The 23,232-nt window shown below is 41.1% G+C and overlaps 1 protein-coding gene across 1 annotated transcript in view; it reads left to right on the forward strand.

The window, feature by feature from the left end:
- Positions 1 to 23,232, forward strand: part of ACOXL (acyl-CoA oxidase like) — a 536,612-nt gene that overhangs the window by 90,859 nt on the left and 422,521 nt on the right. The window contains 7 exon segments of the mRNA XM_043984906.1: positions 1,732 to 1,744; positions 1,747 to 1,761; positions 1,764 to 1,810; positions 1,812 to 1,845; positions 3,434 to 3,520; positions 6,449 to 6,521; positions 8,807 to 8,939. Of these exon segments, the coding sequence (XP_043840841.1) occupies positions 1,732 to 1,744; positions 1,747 to 1,761; positions 1,764 to 1,810; positions 1,812 to 1,845; positions 3,434 to 3,520; positions 6,449 to 6,521; positions 8,807 to 8,939 (402 nt within the window).

The following is a 23,232-nucleotide window of genomic DNA, read 5'->3' on the forward strand; positions in this document are numbered from 1 at the left end:
GAGCTCAAAGGAAACCTTAGAGGTCATCTAGTTCAACCCTTTCATTTTATAGATGAGGAAATTGAGGTTCAACAAGATTAAATGATTTTCCCAAGGTCATACAATGGAAGTAGCAGAGACAGAATTTGAACCCAGGCTTTCTGATTCTTAATTCTTTTTTCACTGTCCCAGATTGCCATCGGGGAACTGACATGATACCTGAGGTGATTAGAAAAATAATCATTAACTTTGCAAGTCATGGGAATGAGCAATTACTCCCTACAATATAGTAGTTGATCTTAACTATTGAATCATAGAAGCATAAGGCAAGAAGGCACCTGATATATCAGTCATCCAGTTTTTGCCCAGGCTGTTGTAAATAGCCTTTTTTAAATCATAAAAGTATTTTATTATTTTCTAGTTACATGTAGAGATAGTTTTCAACAGTTTTAATAAGATTTATAGTTTCAAATTTTTCTCCCTCTCTCCTTTTCCCTCCCCTCTCCCGCTCCCCAAGATAGCAAACAATCTGATATAGGTTATATATGTTATAGTCACATTAAACATATGTAAATAGCCTTCCTAATTAATGTTCCTTCCTATGGTTTATCAAGAGAGCAGCATTGTATAGTGGATAAGGCATTGGATTGGAGTTAGTAGGAGGTGGGTTCAAATCCCAGATGGGAATGCATTGGCAGTTACTTACCCTTTCTGTTGCCTTGGGTTCCCATTTGTGAAGTGAGGAGTTTGCTTTGATGGCCTCTAAAGTGTCCCATTTAAGCTTAAGATTCTGTGATTCTAGGACCTCTTCAATCCATTCACCACCTGAGTAGAGCTATGATCAAGTTATCCTTTGATGCAAAAATTTTCAGTAGTTTCCCATTATCTGAAAAAAAAGTTCAAAATCTAACTCTGTCAATATAAGGCTTCCAGAATTCATTTCTATCTTATCCCATACTACATTTCCCCTTCTTGTAGTCCAGTGGTGTCAAATGACTTAGAAAACTACATATTACATCATTGATGTTTATTGGGCTTTTAATTATTTTCTTGAATATTTCCCATTTACTTTCAATTTGGTTCTGGCCTTGGGGATAACAATGCTGCCTGTGTGTTGAGAGTTTGATGATTCTGTTTGTAGTCTACCAGCAAGACAAATTGAAATATTCTTTCTTTCCTATTCCTTCTCTGAACTCCAGGTTTTGCTTATGGTGATTCCCACTTGCTTCCAGCGGACTTCTTTGCTGTTGAAAGTCCCTTCATTTACTTCAAGGCCCAATTTTTATTTTTAGGGCAATGAGGGTTAAGTGACTTGCCCAGTGTCACACAGCTAGTAAGTTCAAGTGTCTGAGGCCAGATTTGAACTCAGGTCCTCCTGAATCTAGTGGCCGGTGTTCTATCCACTATGCCCCCTAACTGCCCCCTAAAGCCCAATTTGTAAGGACCATCTCCTCCATGAAGCCTGTCAGGCCCATCCATCCCCCTGGTGAAAGAAATCTCTCCCTCCTCAAATAATTAGATACTTTACTCTCTCCTCATTTTGTATCTTTTCTCACTTTCCCTTGAATCCCAATCATTTGCATACTTGTTCTTAGATTTAAGATCCCTGAGTCAGGGACTGTTTCAGTTTGGTCTTTGTATGTTTAGTGCCTAGCATATACATTAGGAAGTATTTCTTCTCTGTTCACTTGCTTGAGTTGAAATTATATAAAGTAAAAAGAAATTAATCCTTTGTCTTATGTCTGTGTGTAGGAGTTTATCATTGACCCCCTTGTGAAAATGCTGAAAGATGTACATTGGGAATGCCATGGAAGGACATTATGCTGCTGTCCTTTGCACAACTCATCATAAATGGAAGATCTCAAGGTTTGTGTTGCTACCCCAGTTTGAGAGCAGCTTATACTTGTTCAGGGTCTTCCAAAAGAATATTTTTAAGCTTTAATACCTTGAAAGCTATTAATGTGCTGAGACTTTTGGGACACCCTGTATAATGCTTCATGATAACAATGCCTTTAATAGACATTATTTCATTTGAGCTCCATATTAAAAATCTGCCCTGTAACATGAGTCAGTCAATAAGCATTTATTAATAACCTACTATGTGCCAGGCACTGGGCTAATCTCTGAGCAGATAGTACCTCTCTCCTTTACATATAGCAATCAGTCTGGGAAGATGAAGAATACTCAGAAGAAGAGACTTGGTCAAGGTCACTCAAACGGGAGTAAGTGGCCTGGCTAGGAACTAAAAATTTGCTGTCCCTATTCCAAATTCCAGGTTTTTTCAGTCTGTCATATAATTCTTTAACTGAAATTAGAATATGATAATGGTTGAGATTTTCATATATATATCTGGCAAATGTCATTAACCTACCTCATAAAATACGCTTCAAAATCTTTATCTAACCTTCATTCTAGGTAGGTATGTGGTACAGTGAATAAAACACTAAACCTCAGGTTAAGAAGACTCAAGTTCAAATTGAGCCTCAGACCCTTATTTATCATATGACCTTGGGGAAGTCTTTGCACATCTGTCTGGCTTGGTTTTCCTCATCTGGAAAATGGGGAAAATGATAGCACCTGCCTCCCACGGTTGTTGTGAGGAATGAAAGGAGATAATATTTTTAAAGCCTACTGTAAATTTTAAGACTATACTTTCTGCCTTAGAATAGGTGACAAGCAGTACAGTTTATTTTTATGTTCTGGAGTCACATTTATTCAGACTAGAATTTTTTAACCTCTGATGGCCTGGTAAAAGCCTTCTCAGAATAATCTTGTGTGTGTGTGTGTGTGTGTGTGTGTGTGTGTGTGTGTGTGTGTGTGTGTGTGTGTGGCAATTGGGATTAAGTGACTTGCCCAGGGTCACACAGCTAGTAAGTGTCAAGTGTCTGAGGCCGGATTTGAACTCAGGTCCTCCTGACTCCAGGGCCGGTGCTCTATCCACTGCTCCATCTAGCTGCCCCCAGAATAATCTTTTTAAAAGCATAAAATGGGCAGCTAGATGGAGCAGTGGATAGAGCACCGGCCCTGGAGTCAGGAGGACCTGAGTTCAAATCCGGCCTCAGACACTTGACACTTACTAGCTGTGTGACCCTGGGCAAGTCACTTAATCCCAATTGCCTCACTAAAAAAAAAAAATTTAAAAGCATAAAATAAAATACATAAGATTACAAAGGAAAACAATGATAACAAAGTAGTTATAAAATATTTTAAAAACCCAGTTTATGGTTCTCCTAAAATCTGTCTGTGGACCGATGGACCCCAGGTTAAGAACCTCTGTTATAGACTATTATTCTGACCGCCCATAAGTCCAGAGTGTTATATAGGTGAGTGAATTTAGGGAGCTGTTAATGATTTTGTAAATAACACTCAAATCTCCAGTATGGATGTGGCTTCATATTTTTCCCCTTTAGAAGCAAACATTTCAGGAATCTCCCCATTTCTCTGACCTCTTTAGGTCCCCACTGCTTCATTGTCCCTGTCAGAGATGAAAATGGAAGCTTGTATCCTGGAGTGACAGCAATTGATATGTTACACAAAGAAGGTGAGTAGATTCAACACCAACCTCTTCCTGTCCATATGGCTCCTAGGGACTTCTCTTCCCAGCTCTAACAAAAAAACAAACAAACATAACAAAACAAAACAAAAAAACCCAACAAATACCACCACATATTCATGTTAATTAAGAAGTCTTGCACAGACTTTGTGTAGAGTAGGCTTTCAGTATATACTTATTGATCAAATTTCTCATCAACTTACACTCCAAGTAAGTCAAGTCAATAGGCATTTACGGGATACTTTCTATGTGCTGAGCACTGGGAATAAAATAGAGAAAAAAATAAAGACAGTCCTTGCCCTCAAGTCTTACATTTTATAGGAAAAGAACACACATAAAAGGAAATTGAAAGGGTGGTGGGAATTCTTTATAAGAACTGTAGAAAATCCCACACCTACTCATGTTGTTGATCATTCTTTATCATCTCTGCTTCGAAGTTATTTCTTAGTACTAGGGGGTTAATGGAGTTTTTGTTCATTACCATGTGCATGTGTGGTTCTTCTTCTAAAGATTACAAACTCCTTGGAACTAAGTGTTTCTTACATCTCTCATGTTCCCAACAGAGTGCTGTGTATGTAATAGACACTCAGTGAATAATTGCTTTTTTAAAAATAAACTTGTATTGCTATCTTTTGTTTTATGTTATTTAATTTATATTTCCCAATGTATCTCTCTTCCTACCCTCTCCCAGGGAGCTATCCCTTATAACAAAGCAAAAAAAAAAACCAACCCCAAAAACCCCAACCCCACAACCCTAGTTCAGCAAAACAATATATATTTTTAAAATGTGACATTAAATTTAGCATTCTATACCCACAGTCCCCCACCTCTGCAAAGAAGTGACAGGGTGGGGGAGGTGACTTCTGTCTCTTCTCTCTTGTTATGTGTGACCATCATTTCACAACATTTGTTTTTCATTGAGTGAATACTGTTGAATGAGATTCAACAAGGTTCATGGGCAGCACTGGTTGCCGCTGGCGGATTTCAGTCATAGGCAGGGGAAAGAAAAAAAAAAGTGAGAAGTAACAGATGATGATGATGATGGTGATTTAAGATTTTCTAAGCACTTCTCATAAACTATTTCATCTGCGCCTCAAAACAACCCCATGAGGTAAAGACTACAGGTACTATTCCTACAGAGGAAGCTTGGTAAAGCTGATGTTCAACATCAGTTGTTTCCAGTCACATCCAATTCTTTGTGACCTCATTTGGGATTTTATTGCAAAGATACTGAACTGGTTTGCCATTTCCATCTCTAGCTCATTTTATACATGAGGAACAAACAGGGTTAAGTGACTTGACTAAGGTCACAAAGCCAATAAGTGTCTGAGGCTGGATTTTGAACTCAGGTCCTCCAGGCTTTAGGCCTGGTGCCCTATCCACTGCATCACCTAGGTGCCCATAGCTGATAGCATGCTGGATCTAAAAGTCAGGAAAACCTGGGTTCAGTTTCTGCTTCTGACACTTCCCTAGCTGTGTAGCCCGGGCAAGGCACTGGAGCTCTCTGAGCCTCAGTATCTTCATCTGTGAAACGAAAAAGATGAATTAGATGAACTCTAAGTTCCTACCCAGCTTTAAATCTATGGTCCGATGATCCCCATTTTATAAATGAGGAAACTGAGACACAGAAATTAACTGACTCATAAAGGAAGTTAGCGCAAGTGTCAGAAGCTGGGACTGAGGTAGGTAGGTCATCTTGATTCCCAAGTCCAGCCCTCCCATCCACTATATCCCAAGAAATAGATGCTAGAAGGAGAATGGTTGAGTTTCATCCATTGCCTTAGATACCACTAAGTATATCCCTGTGTGGTGTGAATGAAGTTGGGTAGTGAGGGAGGTTCCTTCTTTCTTACTGCATACCTTAATCCACTTCAGCTAACATGCCCTATATATATGTGCCTGATTTACTATCTCAGACTGTGATGGAGGTGCCAGAGAACTCTGGCAGCTGCTTTTAAGTGTATCAGAGTTTGTATAGGGCAGAGGCTTAGGCCCAAGCCCTGTGGAGAGCTGCCAGATGAGATTGTAAAGCTCGAGAAAGCCTGGTCCTCATTTCTGCTCAGGCACCGAAATGAGGATCTGTCCTAGTCAACAAGGGTCTCTTTCTTAATAAAGAAAGATACTCTTCCAGTTTAAACTTCGAGCTTAAGCTTGCAAAAACAGACAGCTTGGCTCCAAGCTGAGCAAGCTCTGTTATGGACAGAAGTAAAACCTTAGTTGGGGGGGGCGGGGGGCTGGGGACAGCCTCTCGTGAGTCACTCAGAGATGAACTTTTGCAGATTTGGGCAGCTCTGCTAAGCTAGGCAACCTCACGTTGGATATGGGGTAGACTCCCAGCCGCTGAGGCTGCCTCCTTTCCTAGGCAGCTGCCGTCAAGCTGGCCAGGTGTGCTGGGGGAGGGGTAGAAGGAATGGGGGGGAGCATTTGTGGTGAGGGAAGAGAAATTTGAGTTACACTATTGTTGAAGAGCCAAACTGGCTTTCCAGAGGCTTCTGTATGCATCCTTGTATTCTTTCATTCAACTAGAACATAAATTGAATCTCCTTCTCTAGACCATTGCTAACTGCTCAAGCAGATAAGGTCTTTCCCCCTACAATTCTCTCTCTGCACCCCCTCCCCCCTTCCCCCAAGCATGTTAGATCTGAGGCAGAACAAGCTTTTTTTTTTTTTTGGCCCGTCAGGGAGCTGCCCAGCTGTGCTAAAGGAAACAAGCATAACTCTGGTAAATAATCTTGCTCGAGAGAAAAAAAAAATGTCTCTGGAAGTAATATAGACATCCTTGGTTAAGCGAACTGTGTATTTGGAGTCAGTGCTTGGCACGCAGGAAGTAGGACAGGCAATATTTGCTGATTAGAAACTTGGATTTTCCTTTACGCTCCTCCAGTTCATTTGGTTGTATTTCTGTTTGCTCTGTAGGTTTACATGGTGTGGATAATGGGATTTTAATATTTGACAAGGTTCGAATTCCAAGGGAGAACCTACTGGATAAGTGAGTAACCCTTCTCCACCTCGTTAATTTCACTGTGCGTAGAAAACGATTGTTTCCTCCAAAGTCGACCCAGACTCCTTTGGTCCCAAAGAGGTTTCTGACTACTGTGTCTGGTTCATTCTTGAGATTATAAGATCAGAGAACCAGAGCCGGAAGGCACTCCAGGGAGCATTATTCCTTGCCACTCCTCCAATCTCCCCTCTCCTCCAAAAGTAACCCAAACAATACTACCATTATTTTTGTGTTTTTTTGCAGGGCAGTGGGGGTTAAGTGACTTGCCCAGGGTCACACAGCTAGTAAGTGTCAAGTGTCTGAGGCTGGATTTGAACTCAGGTCCTCCTGAATCCAGGGCTGGTGCTTTATGCACTTCTCCACCTAGCTGCCCCTAATACTACCATTATTAATTCTAGTAAAGGCACTTCATTCCACTGCCCAGTGGCTCCATTCACCATCCTTAGCCACCACTCCCTTTTGTGTGTTGTCTCCCCTATTAGAATATAAGCTCCTTGAGGACAGGGACTAATTTTTTTTTTTTTGTCCAGTGTTTAAGTCACATATAAGTCCTTTATATATGATCATTCATTCAATCATTTTCCCAGATTGATATTTTTGTGATGGTAAATTTAGACATCTTTTGTCTCAATTCTTTCCTAGCCTTTAGTCAATTCATGAGAAAATCAAGACATCACCCTTGTGATGTCATTGGTCCCCTTTGAGAACTAAGGACCATCATCAATAACAATATTCATGTAGTTCATCACCTTCCTTTTTCCAGATGAGGAACCTGAGACTGGGGGTAGGGGGTGGGGAATGGGGTTAGGTGACTTGTCTAAGGTCACACAGGTGGTAAACATCACTGGGGAAGGGAAGGAAGAAACATTTATTAAGTGTCTACTAAATGCCAGGCACTGTGCTAAGCACTTTATAAATACTATCTCATTTGATCCTCATAACAACCATGGGAGGTAAGTAGGTGCTGTGATTATTCCCATTTTACAGTTGAGACAGACAGGTTAAGTGACTTTACCAGGGTCACACAACTAATAAATTTCTGATGCCAGATTTGAACTTGGAACTTTCTGACTCCAGGTCCAGTCTGAATGTGGGTTCTTTGATCCCAGAGTCAGTACTTTTCCTCCTATTTAGGAATAGTTGGGTAGGGGCTAGCAGTTTTTACTTTTTGAGATTATTTTAAAAGGCAAATTCATGAATAATGATAGTTATGGTTAGCATGCCTTTAGCTGATAATGTGACATGAGTATTGATCTAATGTAGATGGAGGTTGGGCATTTGGGATTATGTCTTGTCTGCAAAGGTGGTTCATACTTTTCTAGGAATGGAAAAGGAAGGAAAGCAGTAGTGGTTCTGCTACTTCCCTAACTTTTAGTAAGATGACATGTGGCCCAGACATTACCCAGAAGTCCTGCCTGCTGGAAACTCTCCTCATTAGCCTAGAACCAATGGAACTAAGAAAACGGATCCACACTGAATGAGGAGGTAGACATGTGAAATGGAGAAGAGGACATATGTTTCTCACATCTCACAGAGATGATGTAGGATGTCATTTATGTATACAAATTGAATTTGATGAGGAGAGTTAACCCCAGAGACTGAAAACAAATTGTTGCTCTCATAGGCATCATGATCACTTGTGAAATCAGCATGGGGCAAGTATACCGAGGCCAAAAATGAAGCTTCAGTGCACATGAAGGCTGGCTAATGGGTACATAAGCGGTTTGATAGCACATTGGTTAGAGCCAGATTCTGAAATGGACTCCGGGGAAATCCAGGGAAATTTTATTTCAACAGGACTTCTGCTGACACAGCAGCCCTGTGTACCGGGGGCATTTTTGGGGGGTAGTCAAAGAGGAGCAGTTTCTATCTTTCTTGGACTACTCCAAATCAAGTCAGTAGTTAATGCTTTTCTTTTCTTCTTCATTCATTTACTTATCTGTAAACTAATGTATTCTCTCAATAGAATGTAAGTAAGCTCCTTGAGGGAAGGGAACATTTTCCATCTTTGTCCACGTACCCACCGCTCTAAGCACAGTGCTTTGCATGTGGTGGGTATTAAAAGAAATGCTTATAGGATTGAATTGAACTCATCAGGGAGTATGTCAAGGATCCCTGCATGCCATGCCATCTGAGTTTCTCTCTCTGGATGGGGGGGATACACCTGAAAGAATATGCCACTGTTGGTTCTGCTAGATGGTATTTTTAACCATCCAATTATTTTTTTTATGATGTGAAGCATATTCTTTTCTTCCCTCTCTTTTCCTGTGTAGGTTTGGTTCTGTGGCACCAGATGGACAATATTATTCACCCATTAAGAACAAGAGTGAAAGATTCAATGTAATGTTGGCAGCTCTGACACCATCCCGATTAGCTGTGACTTTCCAAGCCATGGGAGCAATGAAGGTAGCTTTACTGGCATTTCTCAAGTGTATATGCAAATGGCCCTCGTCTCTGCTTCATGAATGTTCCCTAGTCATTACTGTATTGAGACGGTCACATTTGGAGGCTGAGTAGCTCTTCAGAATGTTGGGACTGTTTAGGTCAGTTGGTTAGAGCGTGGTGCTAATGAGGCTAGGATTAGAGATTCGATCCCTAGCCAGGCCAGATGGCTGCATATACAGGAAAATTTTTGTTCCTCGGCCACAGATGCACCCTTAACGCCAGCCATCTGTTTCACAGATGTGCGTTTCACATATTAGGAAGGGCACTGGGTAAAAGGGTGTGGATGACTCAGTATAAAACCATCACCACTACTGGAAAAACAATGGCGAGCTCTTGCTCTACTTGGGATGGGTCAGCAGAATCCTGCGTGTTGATCATCACATTTTAATTTAATTCTTTGGGGTGGTCGCATTTGCTGATTGTGATGTGATGATGTTTGTAGGCACATCTTTGAGTTGGATTTGTCGGGCTTAAACTCTAGAAGATGGTCAGTTTCCTCCAAGGTCCTAAGGCTGTACTCATGAAATCTTAGACTTTTAAAGCTAGAAGACATCAGAGAAGTCATTTAATCCAAACCTCATCTGAAGCAGGGATTCCATCATCAACATTTGCATCATACCTGACAAATGGTCAATGACAGAGAATTCACTTCTACCAAAAGTTCTTTGAGAGTTCTTTGAATGTGTGTCCACTTGTTAATCAGCAAAGAATCTATAATTTCATCAATGTGAAGAAGTCTCAGTTTAGGAATTCTCTCTACCAACATAGATTGTCACCTATGTATGGCTTAGTAGATGTGTCCTGGGACACATCTCAGAAGTAAATGACTTGATTAGGGTCATACAATGTCAGAGATGAGATCTGAACTCAGATTTTTCTGACCCCAAGACTATCGCTCTCCCCTATTTAAAGTCACATCTCACTTACCAATATCCTTCCTAAAAAGTAGCATCCAGGATGGACCATGATGTTGCAGATGTGGCTGTTCTAGAACATTTCTGCTGTAATAGGACCGTTCCATTATTGGTTCGTGTTATTTGCAGTTCATTAAAATTCCCTGACCCATTGTCCAGCTGCATCGGATCCAGCCTGTGCTTGTAGAATTAGGTTAGGGTCTTGTGACCTCTGTACTGTTAAGATTCCACCATCTCGACAACAGTTGTGCTAAGAGAATAAGGGAAGGGCTCTGAAGGTATGGTCAAAGACGGGTGTCATCTACCTTGCGACACAGTGTCATCACTACCCTGCCCTCTGGTTTAGATTGTGCCTTAAGACCTCAAGCAGGGGCAGCTAGGTAGTGCAGTGGATAGAGCACTGTCCCTGGAGTCAGGAGGACCTGAGTTCAGACATTTGACACTTACTGACTTGTGTGACCCTGGGCAAGTCACTTAACCCCAATTGACTCACCAAAAAAAAAAAAAAAAGACCTCAAGCAGCTTGTAAATGGCCCATTTCATGAAACTCTCCCCAAGGACACACATGACACAAACACACAGACTAAGTCCCAGATTCTGGTTCTCCAAAATTTCTCTGCCATGTCTCACAGAAGTTTCACTTGACTCTCCTGTAGACTGCCCTTCCTGACCACACGGCTCTTCAGTGTGAAGGCCAATTAGGAAATCCTGCCCAAGAAACAAGCATTATGTAGTCTGGCTACAGGAAACCCCAACCAGAGAGAGACACAGAGACAGAAGAGAGAGTCAGAGACAGACAGACAGAAACAGACAGAGAAAGAGACAGACAGAGGCAGAGGAAGAGACAGAGACAGAGAGAAAGGATGGTGCCTTCACCAGGGTTATTGACAGCAGCTGCTACCATCCTATCCTACAGATGAATCCATAAGCATTTATTAAGCACCTTTTCCATTCCACAGATCAATTCATAAGCATTTATTAAGCACCTTTGTGCTAGGAACTATACGAAGGCAAAATAAAAAACAACAGCAAAAAACCCCACGAAAACAAAGCACAGCTTCTGCCATCTAAGAGTTTGCATTCTATTTGGAGAAAATGACATCTACCCAGATAAGTCAGATCTTTTTGAATCCCAGTTCAGTCATCCAACATCTTAGTTATCCCTCTTACCTTCTGTTATCTGAAAATTTGACGTGCATGCCACCTGTACCTTAATCTAATGCATTGATAAAAATGTTAACCAGAAGAGGGACATAGAAAGGATGTTGAAGCATTTCATTAGAGACCTCTTTCAAGGGTAAAACTGAGTTACTGCATCAGTCCTCTATGATACTGATTGTTTAGCCAGTTCCAAACCTATGTACCCATTCTCCTCCAATCTACGTCTCTCTTGTTCATGACATTATCATGGGGCTCTGCTCTACTCACATTGTTTATGGCATTTCCATAATTCAACAGCTTGGTGATCTTGTGAGGAAAAAAAAAAGAAATCAGGTTAGCCTATTTTTACTGAATCCACTCTGACTTGGAGGGATTACCCATTCCCTAAATGGACACAAGCCATCAATGATCTCTTTGATAAAACATTTACACATTTTGTCAGTAATTGATGCCAATCTTGCTTAGTTTGCAGTATCTACTATAGTACTAATAGAATCTACAACTAAAAGTATCTACTATGCTACTAATAGAATCTACAGTTTCCCCCATTTGAAAATCAGGGAATGTTTGCTCATCTCCAGTCCCATAGTACCTCTCCCATTCTCGATGATTTCACCCAGATTACTGACAATAATTTGGCAATCATAAGCACAGCATAATGCTCTGGTTAGCCCATATTTAGAGTCCTATATTCACATCTAGGTGCAAAATTTCAGGAAGGGCATTGCCAAACTATAAGGGTGATCAAGGTGGGGAGGAGAATCAAAATCTGCCATGCTGCTTACTTTAGAGAAGGGGCAATTTGTCAAGGATATGATCATAATATCTAAATATCCCAGGGGTTGTCCATGTGGAAGAAGGATTATGTGACTTGTCTGCTTGGCCTTAGAAGGCAGATCTAGGAGCATTAGAGGAAAGTTGCAGAGAGAAAGATTTTGACTTCATTATATAAGGAAACATTTCCTAACGATTAGAATTATCCGAAAGTGGAATCAGTGGTCCAATCCAAAGGGTAGCAAGTTCTTCCTGATTAAGAGATCTTCAACTGGATGAGGCTTCTGGTAGGTCCTTTGTGGAGAGGATTCTTGCTCAGGTTTAGGATGGCCTCTAATATCCTAGTTCAGAGAGTCTAAGAGGTTTAATTTGCTCAGTATCTTGGGTGTCATTCCTCTAGGTCATTTGTCTTGCACGCCCTGAGGGCGATGAGGAACTCTCTTACCACCTCCGCTTTCATCTTGGTTTCAAACTTAGGGTTTCCTAGGCATCTTGGACTGAAAAACCCTTTCTTGACTTTTAAATCCAGTCTGGCTAATTGGTTCCCAGTGCTCTCTCCATCTCAGTTTCTGCGCTAAGCAACAAAAGCCAGTGGAGAGGGAGATGAGACCTACCTCATGTGTACATGGTCCTAGTGTCAACCCCTTAGTATGCTTCTTTTCTAATGGGGGGGGGAGTTTTCTTCTGACCACTAACCCTACTCTGTGTCCTAGTTGCTAGGATATCAACACAAAATTGTTAATCTGTACTTAACACTTCTTTACTAAGATCTTCAGGCTTCCTTACCATTTTATAGCCCAGTTGCAGATGTACATCTTAGACTGAAGGCGCTAATCTTCAAAACAAAATAAATTGTTTCCAAACAAAATCAATCCAACATAAGTTTTTTTTAAACAGATATAAAGTGATTTTCTTATAAATGGTTTAGAAGCTATACTATAAACACATGTTCAAGAAGGACCAAATTATTCCATATCAGCTGCATTGTGTTCCTACATTCATTTGGGGGTATATGTGTCTGTGTATTTGTGCACATGTGTACATGCATGTATCTGTGTTTTAACAGTGGAGTTAGGTGGTCTGCTGCTAATTTCTAATATTATTCTAGGCCTCAGTCATACCTGATTAGATGAGCCATATCACCAGTGAAGAAACTCGAGACAATTTTGTAATGAAGTCACCCGTCCTGAAGTTAGGATATTGGCCAAAAATTAGTGAAAAGTTTTCCTTCCAAACTATATGCAATCACTGACTCATTTTCATGACCACAGAGAGAAGTAAATAAGAAAAGTCATATTAGATTGGAATTGCATTGAGGGAATTGGCTGGAGAGAAAAGTAATTCCAACTTTATACAAAGCAGTGAGAGCAGTACCTACAAATCTGCAAGTTTAAATGATAGAATCCTTAAGCAAACTCTGGTAGTGTCTCTCTCTGTTGGAAGAATATGGGTAACATATGCCTTTGGAGAGCTATGAGGCCTAATTTAAGAATTAAATACCAAGATTTGGAATTGGCTAGTACCAATTTCAGTCTGTGTGGCTATAAGTGAAGACTTCATGGATGTACAGTTTATCCATTTGAATAGAGTCTCTGAATAAAAGCTTAAGACAAGGGGTGAAGGTGCTCCAAGAGAAAGACATGATTTTTCAAGAGTCAGTTTTTAGAGAAGGCAAACAGTGAGGTGGCTAATCAAAGAGTAGATAATAATTTTTAAAAAAGAAACCTCAGGGCAACTAGGTGACGCAGTGGATAAAGCACCGGCCCTGGATTCAGGAGGACCTGAGTTCAAATTTGGCCTCAGACACTTAACACTTACTAGCTGTGTGACCCTAGGCAAGTCATTTAACCTTCATTGCCCCCCCCCCCCAATCTCTCCATCCTCCATTTATTTGTTTGTTTATTTGTGGGGTAAGCAGGGTTAAGTGACTTGCCCAGGTCATACAGCTAGTAAGTGTCAAGTGCCTGAAGCCGGATTTGATGAACTCAGGTCCTCCTGAATCCAGGGCCAGTGCTTTATCCACTGTGCCATCTAACTGCTCCCATACTCTATTTACTTCTGCAACATAGGGGAAGCTGATTCCAAGTCCTATGAGTATATTAGAAAAATCAAAGTATGAGCAGTATTTTTGTAGGTAGTTTACAATCCCAATGATCTAAGTTGGGTAAGTCTCAAAGAAGGTGATAAGGGCAATTTTCGTTGCTGTAGGGGTCTATAGTGGGAAAATAGGTTGGAGGGAGGGGAATCTGTTTACCCCTAGCTAACTAGATACTTAGCTCTGTTGTTTGTATGCTGTTGGAGGAGTGTAAATGCTGTTGGTATCCTGTAAATAAAAGATTTTGGGGCAAAGCTCTGGTTACCTCACCTAGTTGGGGGTCATTTCTCTTAAAACACACACACACACACACACACACACACACACACACACACAGAGCCCCCTTAATTCTCCACCTCTTCCACCAACGCTTCCTCATCCTAACTGATTAGAAATGGCAGTACCAAGAACCACACAGTGACACTGAAGTAAAGAGGTGGTAGGAATGTTTGAAAGCTGTGCACCAAAAGTTCATCACACCCTTAACAAACCCTGTGTGAAATAAATCCCAGTGACACCAACATGAGCACCTGCCACTGGCTCCCCCCACTTCCCCTCTCTCCCAGAAAGTGAGATTGTCACATAATGATGGGATCTGGCCCAGAGCTTTGGTGGACCTTAGATCCATCCTCCACTGTTGTAACCCATCTGATTTAATCAGCCATGATAGATAGTGACCTTGGCCTGTGTGATCTCATCTCAAATGTCTCCAGTGAGGATGATTTCACCACCTTTCTTGGCAGCTCCCCGGCTCCTATGGCTATAACACATGACATATGTTTTCCCTGTTGAAACTTAAGCCTATCCTTCTATTTTTGCTTTCACCGATGAGTGGGGAAATGACCCCCTTTCTCCTCTGTTGCCTCTGTCGTATATTAGGAAACCTACTGTCCCTTCTCACACTGATATTTTTCTCAAGGCTGGGCATGCTCAGTCCTTTTAAACTTTGCCCAGAGGTCTTATTTTTCATGGTTATCTCTCTTTTCAATTGCCCTTCTTGTTCCTTGAATGTTTTCTTTGAAAAGTTTGCCTCATAGGCCAATCTCTCGTTGGAATCCAGAATACTGTGGCAGATTCAGTGATTAACGAGAACAAAAGAATAAGGAAATTAAGATGTATAGGCAACCAAGGGGAGGGAGATTTTTTGGAGTATGTTCAGAAATAGGGAAAGTCTGTGGCCAATGGACAGAGGTGGGAGAAAATGTGTGAAAGAGTAAGGGATACTGAAATTGGAGGATTTGGGAAGCCTATGTCCTAAGTTTTTTTTGGGGGGGTTCACCCCAAAAGTACAGCAAGTCGTATTTGAGAGGTATAGCATAGAGAGGGATAGAAAACTTAACCTTTACAAGTAACTAAAACTGGCAGTAACAAAATCTTTTCCCCCAGATCAGAAATGATCTGTTTCCATATTGTCTTACATTAGTCAGGTTTTAGTCTCAATCCATAGCCACAGAATCTCTGAGCTGGAAAAGACCCCAGCCGCTCCCTGGTCTGACCCATATGGTTCTCTGCTTTTTACTAATATATTTTGTGGATGCCTTTTGTCTTTACATCTTAGTCTTTTCCCTCCTTCCAACCCCCTTCCCCACAGTGAGCCCCCCTTATGGAAGAGAAAAAGAACTGAGGAAAACCATCTGATCCAGAAACTGGGACTGTGTATACAGTGTTCTGTAGTGGCTCATGTCTCTGCTGTGACAGTGGAGGCATCGCTTGTAATCTCAGGTCTTCCCCTGGTTTTTCTTTGTCTCATCTAACTTCTTTTGAGCTGTCTTTTCCTTGTTGTAGCCATTGCCTAGATTATTCTCCTGGTTTAGCTTATTTTAAGTCATGCCTTGATAAAACTGGGCAAATCCCTTCTTACCCTCTCAGTGCCGCATGCAATCTCTTAACATTCATATTCCAATAAGAAATTATAAACAGTATATTAATAAACGGGGTGCTGGACCTGTAGTCAGGAAGATTCCTTTTAGTGAGTTCAAATCTGGTCTCAGACACTTAGTAGCTGTGGGAACCTGGGCAAGTCACTTAACCCTGTTCGCCTCAGTTTTCTCATCTGTAAAATGAACTGGAGAAGGAAATGGCAAACCACTCCAGGATCTTTGCCAAGAAAACCCCAAATGGAGTCACAGAGTCGGATACAACTAAAATGATTCAACAATAACAATATTAATAAACAGTGTAATAATAAACAATTCAGAAAGATACATGGGTTCAAATGCAGGCTTTGACACTTACTAACAATGTGATCATAGGCAAATTTCCCTCCAAGCGTCTCCTGGACTCATTCTCTTCATCTGCAAAATGGGGACAATGATACTCATTGTACAGGGTTGTTGTGTTGCTCCAGTGAGGTAAAGTACTCAGTGAGCTTTGCAAATATTAAAATGTTATGGCAATTTCAGCCACAACCAAAGCCACGATTAGCTAGAATTAATCCAAATACCTTTATCTTCTGTCATTCTGGACTAAACAGGGTTTCTCATATCACTCACTGATTCAGTGAACTGGTCTTCCTTTTAAACTCCATATGAAACAGCTACAGGGACTTCCTCTGGCAAACCTGCTGATTTTAACTCCATGCTATTTATTGCCAGCTAGTTGTGGTTTCTGAGGGTGAAAATAATGTGTGCTTTTTGGAAGGTCCTGGAATTTCACTTTGCATCATTCTCCTCCTTGGCCAGGGTCAAATAGGTCCCTACAGAGCTGATAATGAAAGAACAAGGGATCTCAGGTTCACCCTCAGCAATTCCCTGAGGCCAAGCCCATCACCTTGTGACCACATCCACTTGAAGGAAGAGTGGTTTTTAACCACTTGGTGCATTGTACCAAGTGGCAACCCTTCCTTACACCTTTGTTTAAAGTGTGTTGAAGGAACTTACTTCCTTTACTGTGTCTCAAAGAAAACCTGCTGCAGGGCACCCAAAGAAAACCTGCTGCAGAACACTGAAAACCATTCAAATTCAGAAATGAGATGACACTGGCAGTCAGTCAGTAAGCATTTTAAAATGCCTCCTATGTGATAGGCACTATGTTAAGCTCTGGAGGTCAAATCACCAGGACCAAAGCAGCATTGATAATAAATATAAGCAAATATTAACCTTTCACCAATATTTCCCATCATGCTGGCCTCTTTTCAAGAAGCCTACGGGTAGTAAATAATAAAATGATGATGATAGTGATAATGCTGATCATGGAGATTTGACCTGTAATTTCATTGGTTAAACAGAACTCCTGAGTGAGTAAATTCTTTCTACCTATGCAGTGAGATTTGTCTTCTATGTACCTTATGGTCAGTTATGTGACTGTAAGATGTGCTGATTCCCTCTTATCTTTATCAAAGATGCCCTGGTTACATGTCTGGATCATCTCATAACATTTTAGGGATGAGAAAGGAAATATATGGGCTAGTAGTGAAAGGTGTCTTCTGGCATTTCTGGGTAACATTATCTATGAATCCCCCTCCCTCAATTATTCAGACCCCTGAAGACTTGATCTCTCAGTGCCTTCAAAATTGTGTTGCCTGTAGCATGAGCATCTTCCCTGTGTACTTGGTTGATTGGATCCTCTCATCTCTATCTTCTTTAATGCCACTGGGATATGATTAGATATTAGAGCTTTTTTGGTCATCTGTTTAAAAATGGAAGGAAACTTAGAAGTCATCTGGTCCTGTGCTCTCATTTTATAGATGAAAAACGGAGGCCCAGTGAGTCGAATTGATTTGTCCAAAGTCACAAAGTCGGGAAAACGATTAGACTGTATAAATATGACCTAAGTAGCATCTCTTATGAAAATGAAGTGGAAGCAATGAATAGATTTAAGGGATTAGATCTGATAGAATATTTGAAGACTATGGACAGAGGTGTGTAATATCGTTCAGGAAGTAGCAGCAGCAACAACAAAATTCAACCAAGAAGAGCAAGGAAGCCAAATGGCTGTCTGATGAGGCTTTACAAATAGCCGAGGGAAGGAGGGGCAGCGGTTAGGTGGCTTTCAAATTGCAGTGCTAGAGAAGACAGCAAGGAGGTCAAATCAATAGTTGTCTTCAAATGTGACAAGGAAGCTGGGACCCGCTCTTCCATTTCCACTGAGGAAATAACAAAGGCAGGTACATTGGTTTCAGCTGGAGCACGTGGGATGTGGGATTTGGGAAATGTCTTTGACAGTGAAAGTTGTTAAACATTGAATACATTTCTGAGGAAGGTAGTACAATCTGCTGTCCCCGGAGATGCAGAAGACATACAGTCTTTCCTGGATACACTAATTTGGGTGAGTCTGCCCAGAGACCTATTGAAATATTCATCCCTGTAGCAAGAGTCTCTGGGATTAGAACCCCTGCTGGATCCCCAGTGGATGATAGTAGTGATAGAGAGATGGGTCAGTTCCCAATTCCTTTAAATCTCTCTCAGGGCTCCCATATTTTTAGGAAAAATGATTACTTCTGCTAGAAGGGCTGTCAGTTGGTAAACATTTATTAAGCCCTTACTGTCTTCCAGGAACTTTGCTGTGTGTCAGAAATACAAAGAAAGGTAATGAGCTCATAGTCTAATGGAGGAGATAACATGCGATCAGCCAAGTACAAACAAGATATAGAAAGGATAAATTGGAGAGAATTCTTCAGTCCTTAGGAGGACTGGGAGAGGTTATTGCAGGTGATTTTAGCTGGAACTTGAAGGGAGCCAGGAAAGTGAAGATGCAGGGATGAGAAGGGGGAGAGTTCCAGGCATAGGGGGCAGCCAGGGAGAAGGCTTGGAGTTGGGCAAGTGTCCTGTGTGAGCAGCAGCAGGAAGGTCCTGGCCAGTAGATTGCAGAGTATGTGCAGTGGCCTAAGGTGTAGGAAGACTGGAAAGGTAAGAAAGGGCCATCTTGCGAATGGCTTTAAAAGTCAAATGGAGGATTTCTATTTACTACTGGAGGTACCAGGGAGACACTTAAGATTGACCATTGCTGGGGGTTGGGAGGGTTTAGTCTGAAAACAACCAGAGGTCAGTGCAGGGGGGTTGGATAGGGGGCAACAGGTGTGGGCATTAGGGGAGGAAGCAGCCCTGGGATAGGAAGGAGTTTCTAAATTGAGGAGGAGGGAGATATCTCACTCAAGACAACCTTGCCACCGTGAGTGGGTTAAGGCAGGTTAAGAAGTGGATAAATCAACAGTGCTGTCCAGTTGTTTCAGTCATGTCTGACCCTTTGTGACCCCATTTGGGGTTTTCTTGGCAAAGATCCTGGAGTGTTTGGCCATTTCCTTCTCTCTCTCTGTAGCTCATTTTACAGATGAGGAAACTGAGGCAAACAGGGCTAAGTGCTAGTAGGTGTCTGAGGCCAGATTTGAACTCAGGAAGATGTGTCTTCCTGACTCCAGGCCCAGGATCTATCCACTGTGTTAACTGCCTGAAGAGTACTGTCAGCACCCTCTAAATTTTCTACTTTGGTACCTAGCTCACTGCTTTGTTAACCAGAAGGTAATCGTTGTGTGCTTGTAATGGTAATGATCTTTACCTATCTCCTTCCTAGTTCTAGCCTAATTTCATGCCTTCCCAGCTTCTAATCCATTCCTATCCATAAGTATCCAACCAAAAGAAGGGCCTCACCTTTCTCACTTTCTTTATCTTCTGGGCCCAAATAGTCATCCTGACTAGGCTCTTATGAAGCTTGGGGGTAACTTAATAAAATGAAGCTGTGGAGCGGAGCAATAGATTCTTGGAAAGGGAAGGAACTTCTGAATCAGGCATTCTGAACCTTTCTTGTGTCAGGAACCTGTTTAGAATAATGTTTTTAAATGGTAAAATAAAATGCATAAGATTACAAAGGAAACCAATCATAGGGAAATTAGGTTATCAAAATATTTTTAAAAACTCAAGTTCACAGACTCTAGGTTAAGAAACCTTGTTATAGATTTCATCTCACTCTTTCATTTTAAAGTCAAGGAAGCAGATGCTGCCAAAGATAAGGAGATTCGATTCACTTCCCCCAGACAGTTTTGTATTGAGGTGCTACCATGGCTAAGTCTCCGGACACCCACCCTAGTGTTTGCCTTCCTCCACTATGGCTGTTTTTACAGAGGATGGTGGCTTTCTTCCCTGGGACTATAAACTCGATAGAAGGATGGACTCTCTGAGAGTGAGAACTGATAAATACTTCAAAGGTTGGCAGGACCGGGCAGGGCAGGGCAGGGATGTCTGAGGAGGCATGACTTTGTCTCTAGGGATAAGGAGCAGGAGTCTTCAGTAGCAGTCAAGGTCCAGGAGGCAGACAGGTCTGGTTGAGTATAGAAAAATCATCGAAGAGAGTGAAGAACTGGGAATTGTCAAGGGGCCTTTAGGTAGGAGGAGCACTAGCAAATAGAGGGCACTAAAAGCAGGTTCTGCCCCTAAGGCCAAGGGGGTTTTGCCCCTTGAACTGGCTCATATTTTCTGCTGTGCAGGGGGAGGCAAGGACTCACAGGTGTATTGTGGTGGAAGGAAGTGCCCCACAGGTGAAACTTACACCTGATTAAGACAAGGGCAGAAGGCTAGGCCTTCCAGAAGGTTCTCCCAGATGATCATTTAAACTTTCTCACTCAGAGTTTAACAATAGGACACATGCCTTTGTCTAGGATGCTTTGACTATTGACTCACCTGGATATTCAATAGAACGGACTGGGCAATGTCTTATTTTTCTTTTCGACCTCAGGTTTCTATGAATCTATGAGAATGGCATTTTGTGACCTCTTAACCTAACAGCACTTGCTGCTTTTGAGAATTTGTGGTAAATCTTAATTAGATCCCAGCTGAGAAATTTTACCTGAGCCCTCAGGTGTTGCTGCCACCAGGTGCTAGCATGTATCCATTTGATAGCAATGACTGAATAGTCTGACAAGCTCAGGAATGTATAGCCAAGATTCAGAGAGAGCACAGATAAAGACTGTTTTCTCTCTTCCCCCTCCCCTTTCTCTGTTGAAAATGTTTGCTAACATTCATTATGTGAAATTTGATTTTAAGTTTTGTTAAAAACCTAAAAATTAATGAGTAAAAAGTATGTGCTCAGTAAATATTTTTAAAAGTTTTATGAATGCTTTTTGATTTTGTACCACAATCATTTCTTTATGTACCTTCTCCCTCAACTGAACACAGAAAAACAGTTAAATGAGACCAAGCAACCATATGTGACAGTGCATGCAATATTGTATACCTGTAGTCCAGCCTCTTTACCAAGAAGCATAAGATGTGTTTCCTTATCTGTTCCCTAGGACCAATGGTGATCATTTCAGTTCATCAGAGTTCATCTGCTTTTTAGTATTTCTTTGATTTACTTTATTGAAGACCACTTACTTTCTGGAATTTATTTAGACAGAATAAAATCTTCAAATCACAGAATTTGAGAGTTGGAAGGGACCTTTTATTGTGGTGGTTATTTAGTCATTTTTCAGTCAGGTCTTATTCTTTGTTAGCCCATTTGGGGTTTTCTTGGCAAAGATCCTGGAATGGTTTACCATATTCTTCTCCAGCTCATTTTATAGATGAAGAAATTAAGGCAAATAGGTTAAGTGACTTGTCCAGGGTCACACAGCTAGTAAGCATCTGAGACCAGATTTTAACTCAGGAAATACCAGCCCTGGAGTCAGGAGGGCCTGAGTTCAAATCCAGTCTCAGACACTTAGTAGTGTGATCCTGGGAAAGTCACTTAATTTTGTTTGCCTCAGTTTCCTCATCTGTAAAATGAGCTGGAGAAGGAAATGGCACAAAACACTCCAGGATCTTTGCCAAGAAAACCCCAAAATGGGGTCACAAAGAGTTGGACAAGACTGAAAAGGCTGAAAAACAACAACAAACTGAGGTCCAAGGAAGTCAAATGATTTTTCCAAGGTCATAGAGGTGGTAAACATTAGTGGTGGGATTTGAATACAGATTGTCTGGATCCAGAGCAATTATTCTTTTCATTATGCTGTGTGACTCCCTAGGTCTCCTCCATCTTATACTCATGAAGTCAGTTTTACCAGATCAAGTATCCATAGTAAATTTCTTCATCTTAGATTTCAGCCCAGTGTTCTAGCTTGTCAAGATCATTTTGGATCTTAACTCTGTAATCTAGCATGTTAGATATCCTTCTTAGCTTTGTGTCATCTGCAAATCTGATAAAAAGATTAAATAGCAAGGGACCAAGTGCAGATTCCTCTGCGATTGGAACAACTACTCTTCAGATTCTTCCATTCAGAGTTCTAAATTCACTTAATTCATCTAGTCTACATCTCTCCATCTTTCTCAGAAGAATATTGTAAGATACTTTATCTAATATTTTGCTAAACTTTAGGTGAACCATATCTGTAGTGTTCCCCTGACCCACCAGTTTTAGGAGCTCTATAAAAAAATAGAAAAATAGAAAGAAAAAAGAAAAGGAAATGAGATTAGTCTTCTTAATGAAATCATGCTGGGTCCTTGTGATCCTGATTTCCTTTTTTTTTTTTTTTTAACTGACTATCCACTAACCATTTCATTTAGAATCCTGTACAGAATTTTGGTAGGAGCTGAAGTCAAGCCTGCTGACCTACAGCTTGTAAGCTATTCAGTTGGTCAACAAGCATTTATTGTCTGCTATATGCTATTCACTGTACTACTGGATAGAATACAAAGAAAGGCTAAAGATGTCATTTGTCTGAAGAAGTTCCCAGTCTAACGGGGCACAGGGGAGGGAACATGCTAACAACTAAGTACAAACAAGACCTATACAGGATACAATACAAATAATCAACAGAGGGAAGGGACTAGCTTTAAAGGGGATTGGGAAAAGCTTCTTGTAGAAGGTAGGAACTTAGCTGGGACTTTGAAGAAAGTCAGGTAAACTAGGAGGTAGAGATGGGGAGGGAGAGTGTTTCAGATTTGGGGACAGGGAAAATACTGGAAGGTACATACGATCCAGAAACATCAAGGAAACCAGTATCAGTGGATTGATAGTGTGTTTGTGTGTGGGGGGAGTGGAGTATGGTGTAAGAAGACTGGAAAGGGTTTTAAATGCCAAACAGAGAATTTTATATTTGATCCTAGGGGTGATAGGGAGCCACTAGAGTTTATTGAATGGGGGTGGGGGGTGGAGAGAGTTGACATGGTCAGACCTGTGCTTTAAGAACATCAATTTGACAATTGACTGTAGTCTCTTTCATAGTAGTAGGGAGAGACTCAAGATGGGGAAACCAACTATATTACTGTCCCTTTTCAAAAAGAAATTAATAGTGTTTTATTTTTTCTAATTACATATGAAGGCAATTATAACATTCATTAAAAAAATCTGAGTTCCAAATGATCTCCCTTTCTCCCTCACTACCTCCTCTCTAATGTAGTAA

Source organism: Dromiciops gliroides, chromosome 2 (genome assembly GCF_019393635.1).
Source record: "Dromiciops gliroides isolate mDroGli1 chromosome 2, mDroGli1.pri, whole genome shotgun sequence".
NCBI classification, from domain to species: domain Eukaryota; kingdom Metazoa; phylum Chordata; class Mammalia; order Microbiotheria; family Microbiotheriidae; genus Dromiciops; species Dromiciops gliroides.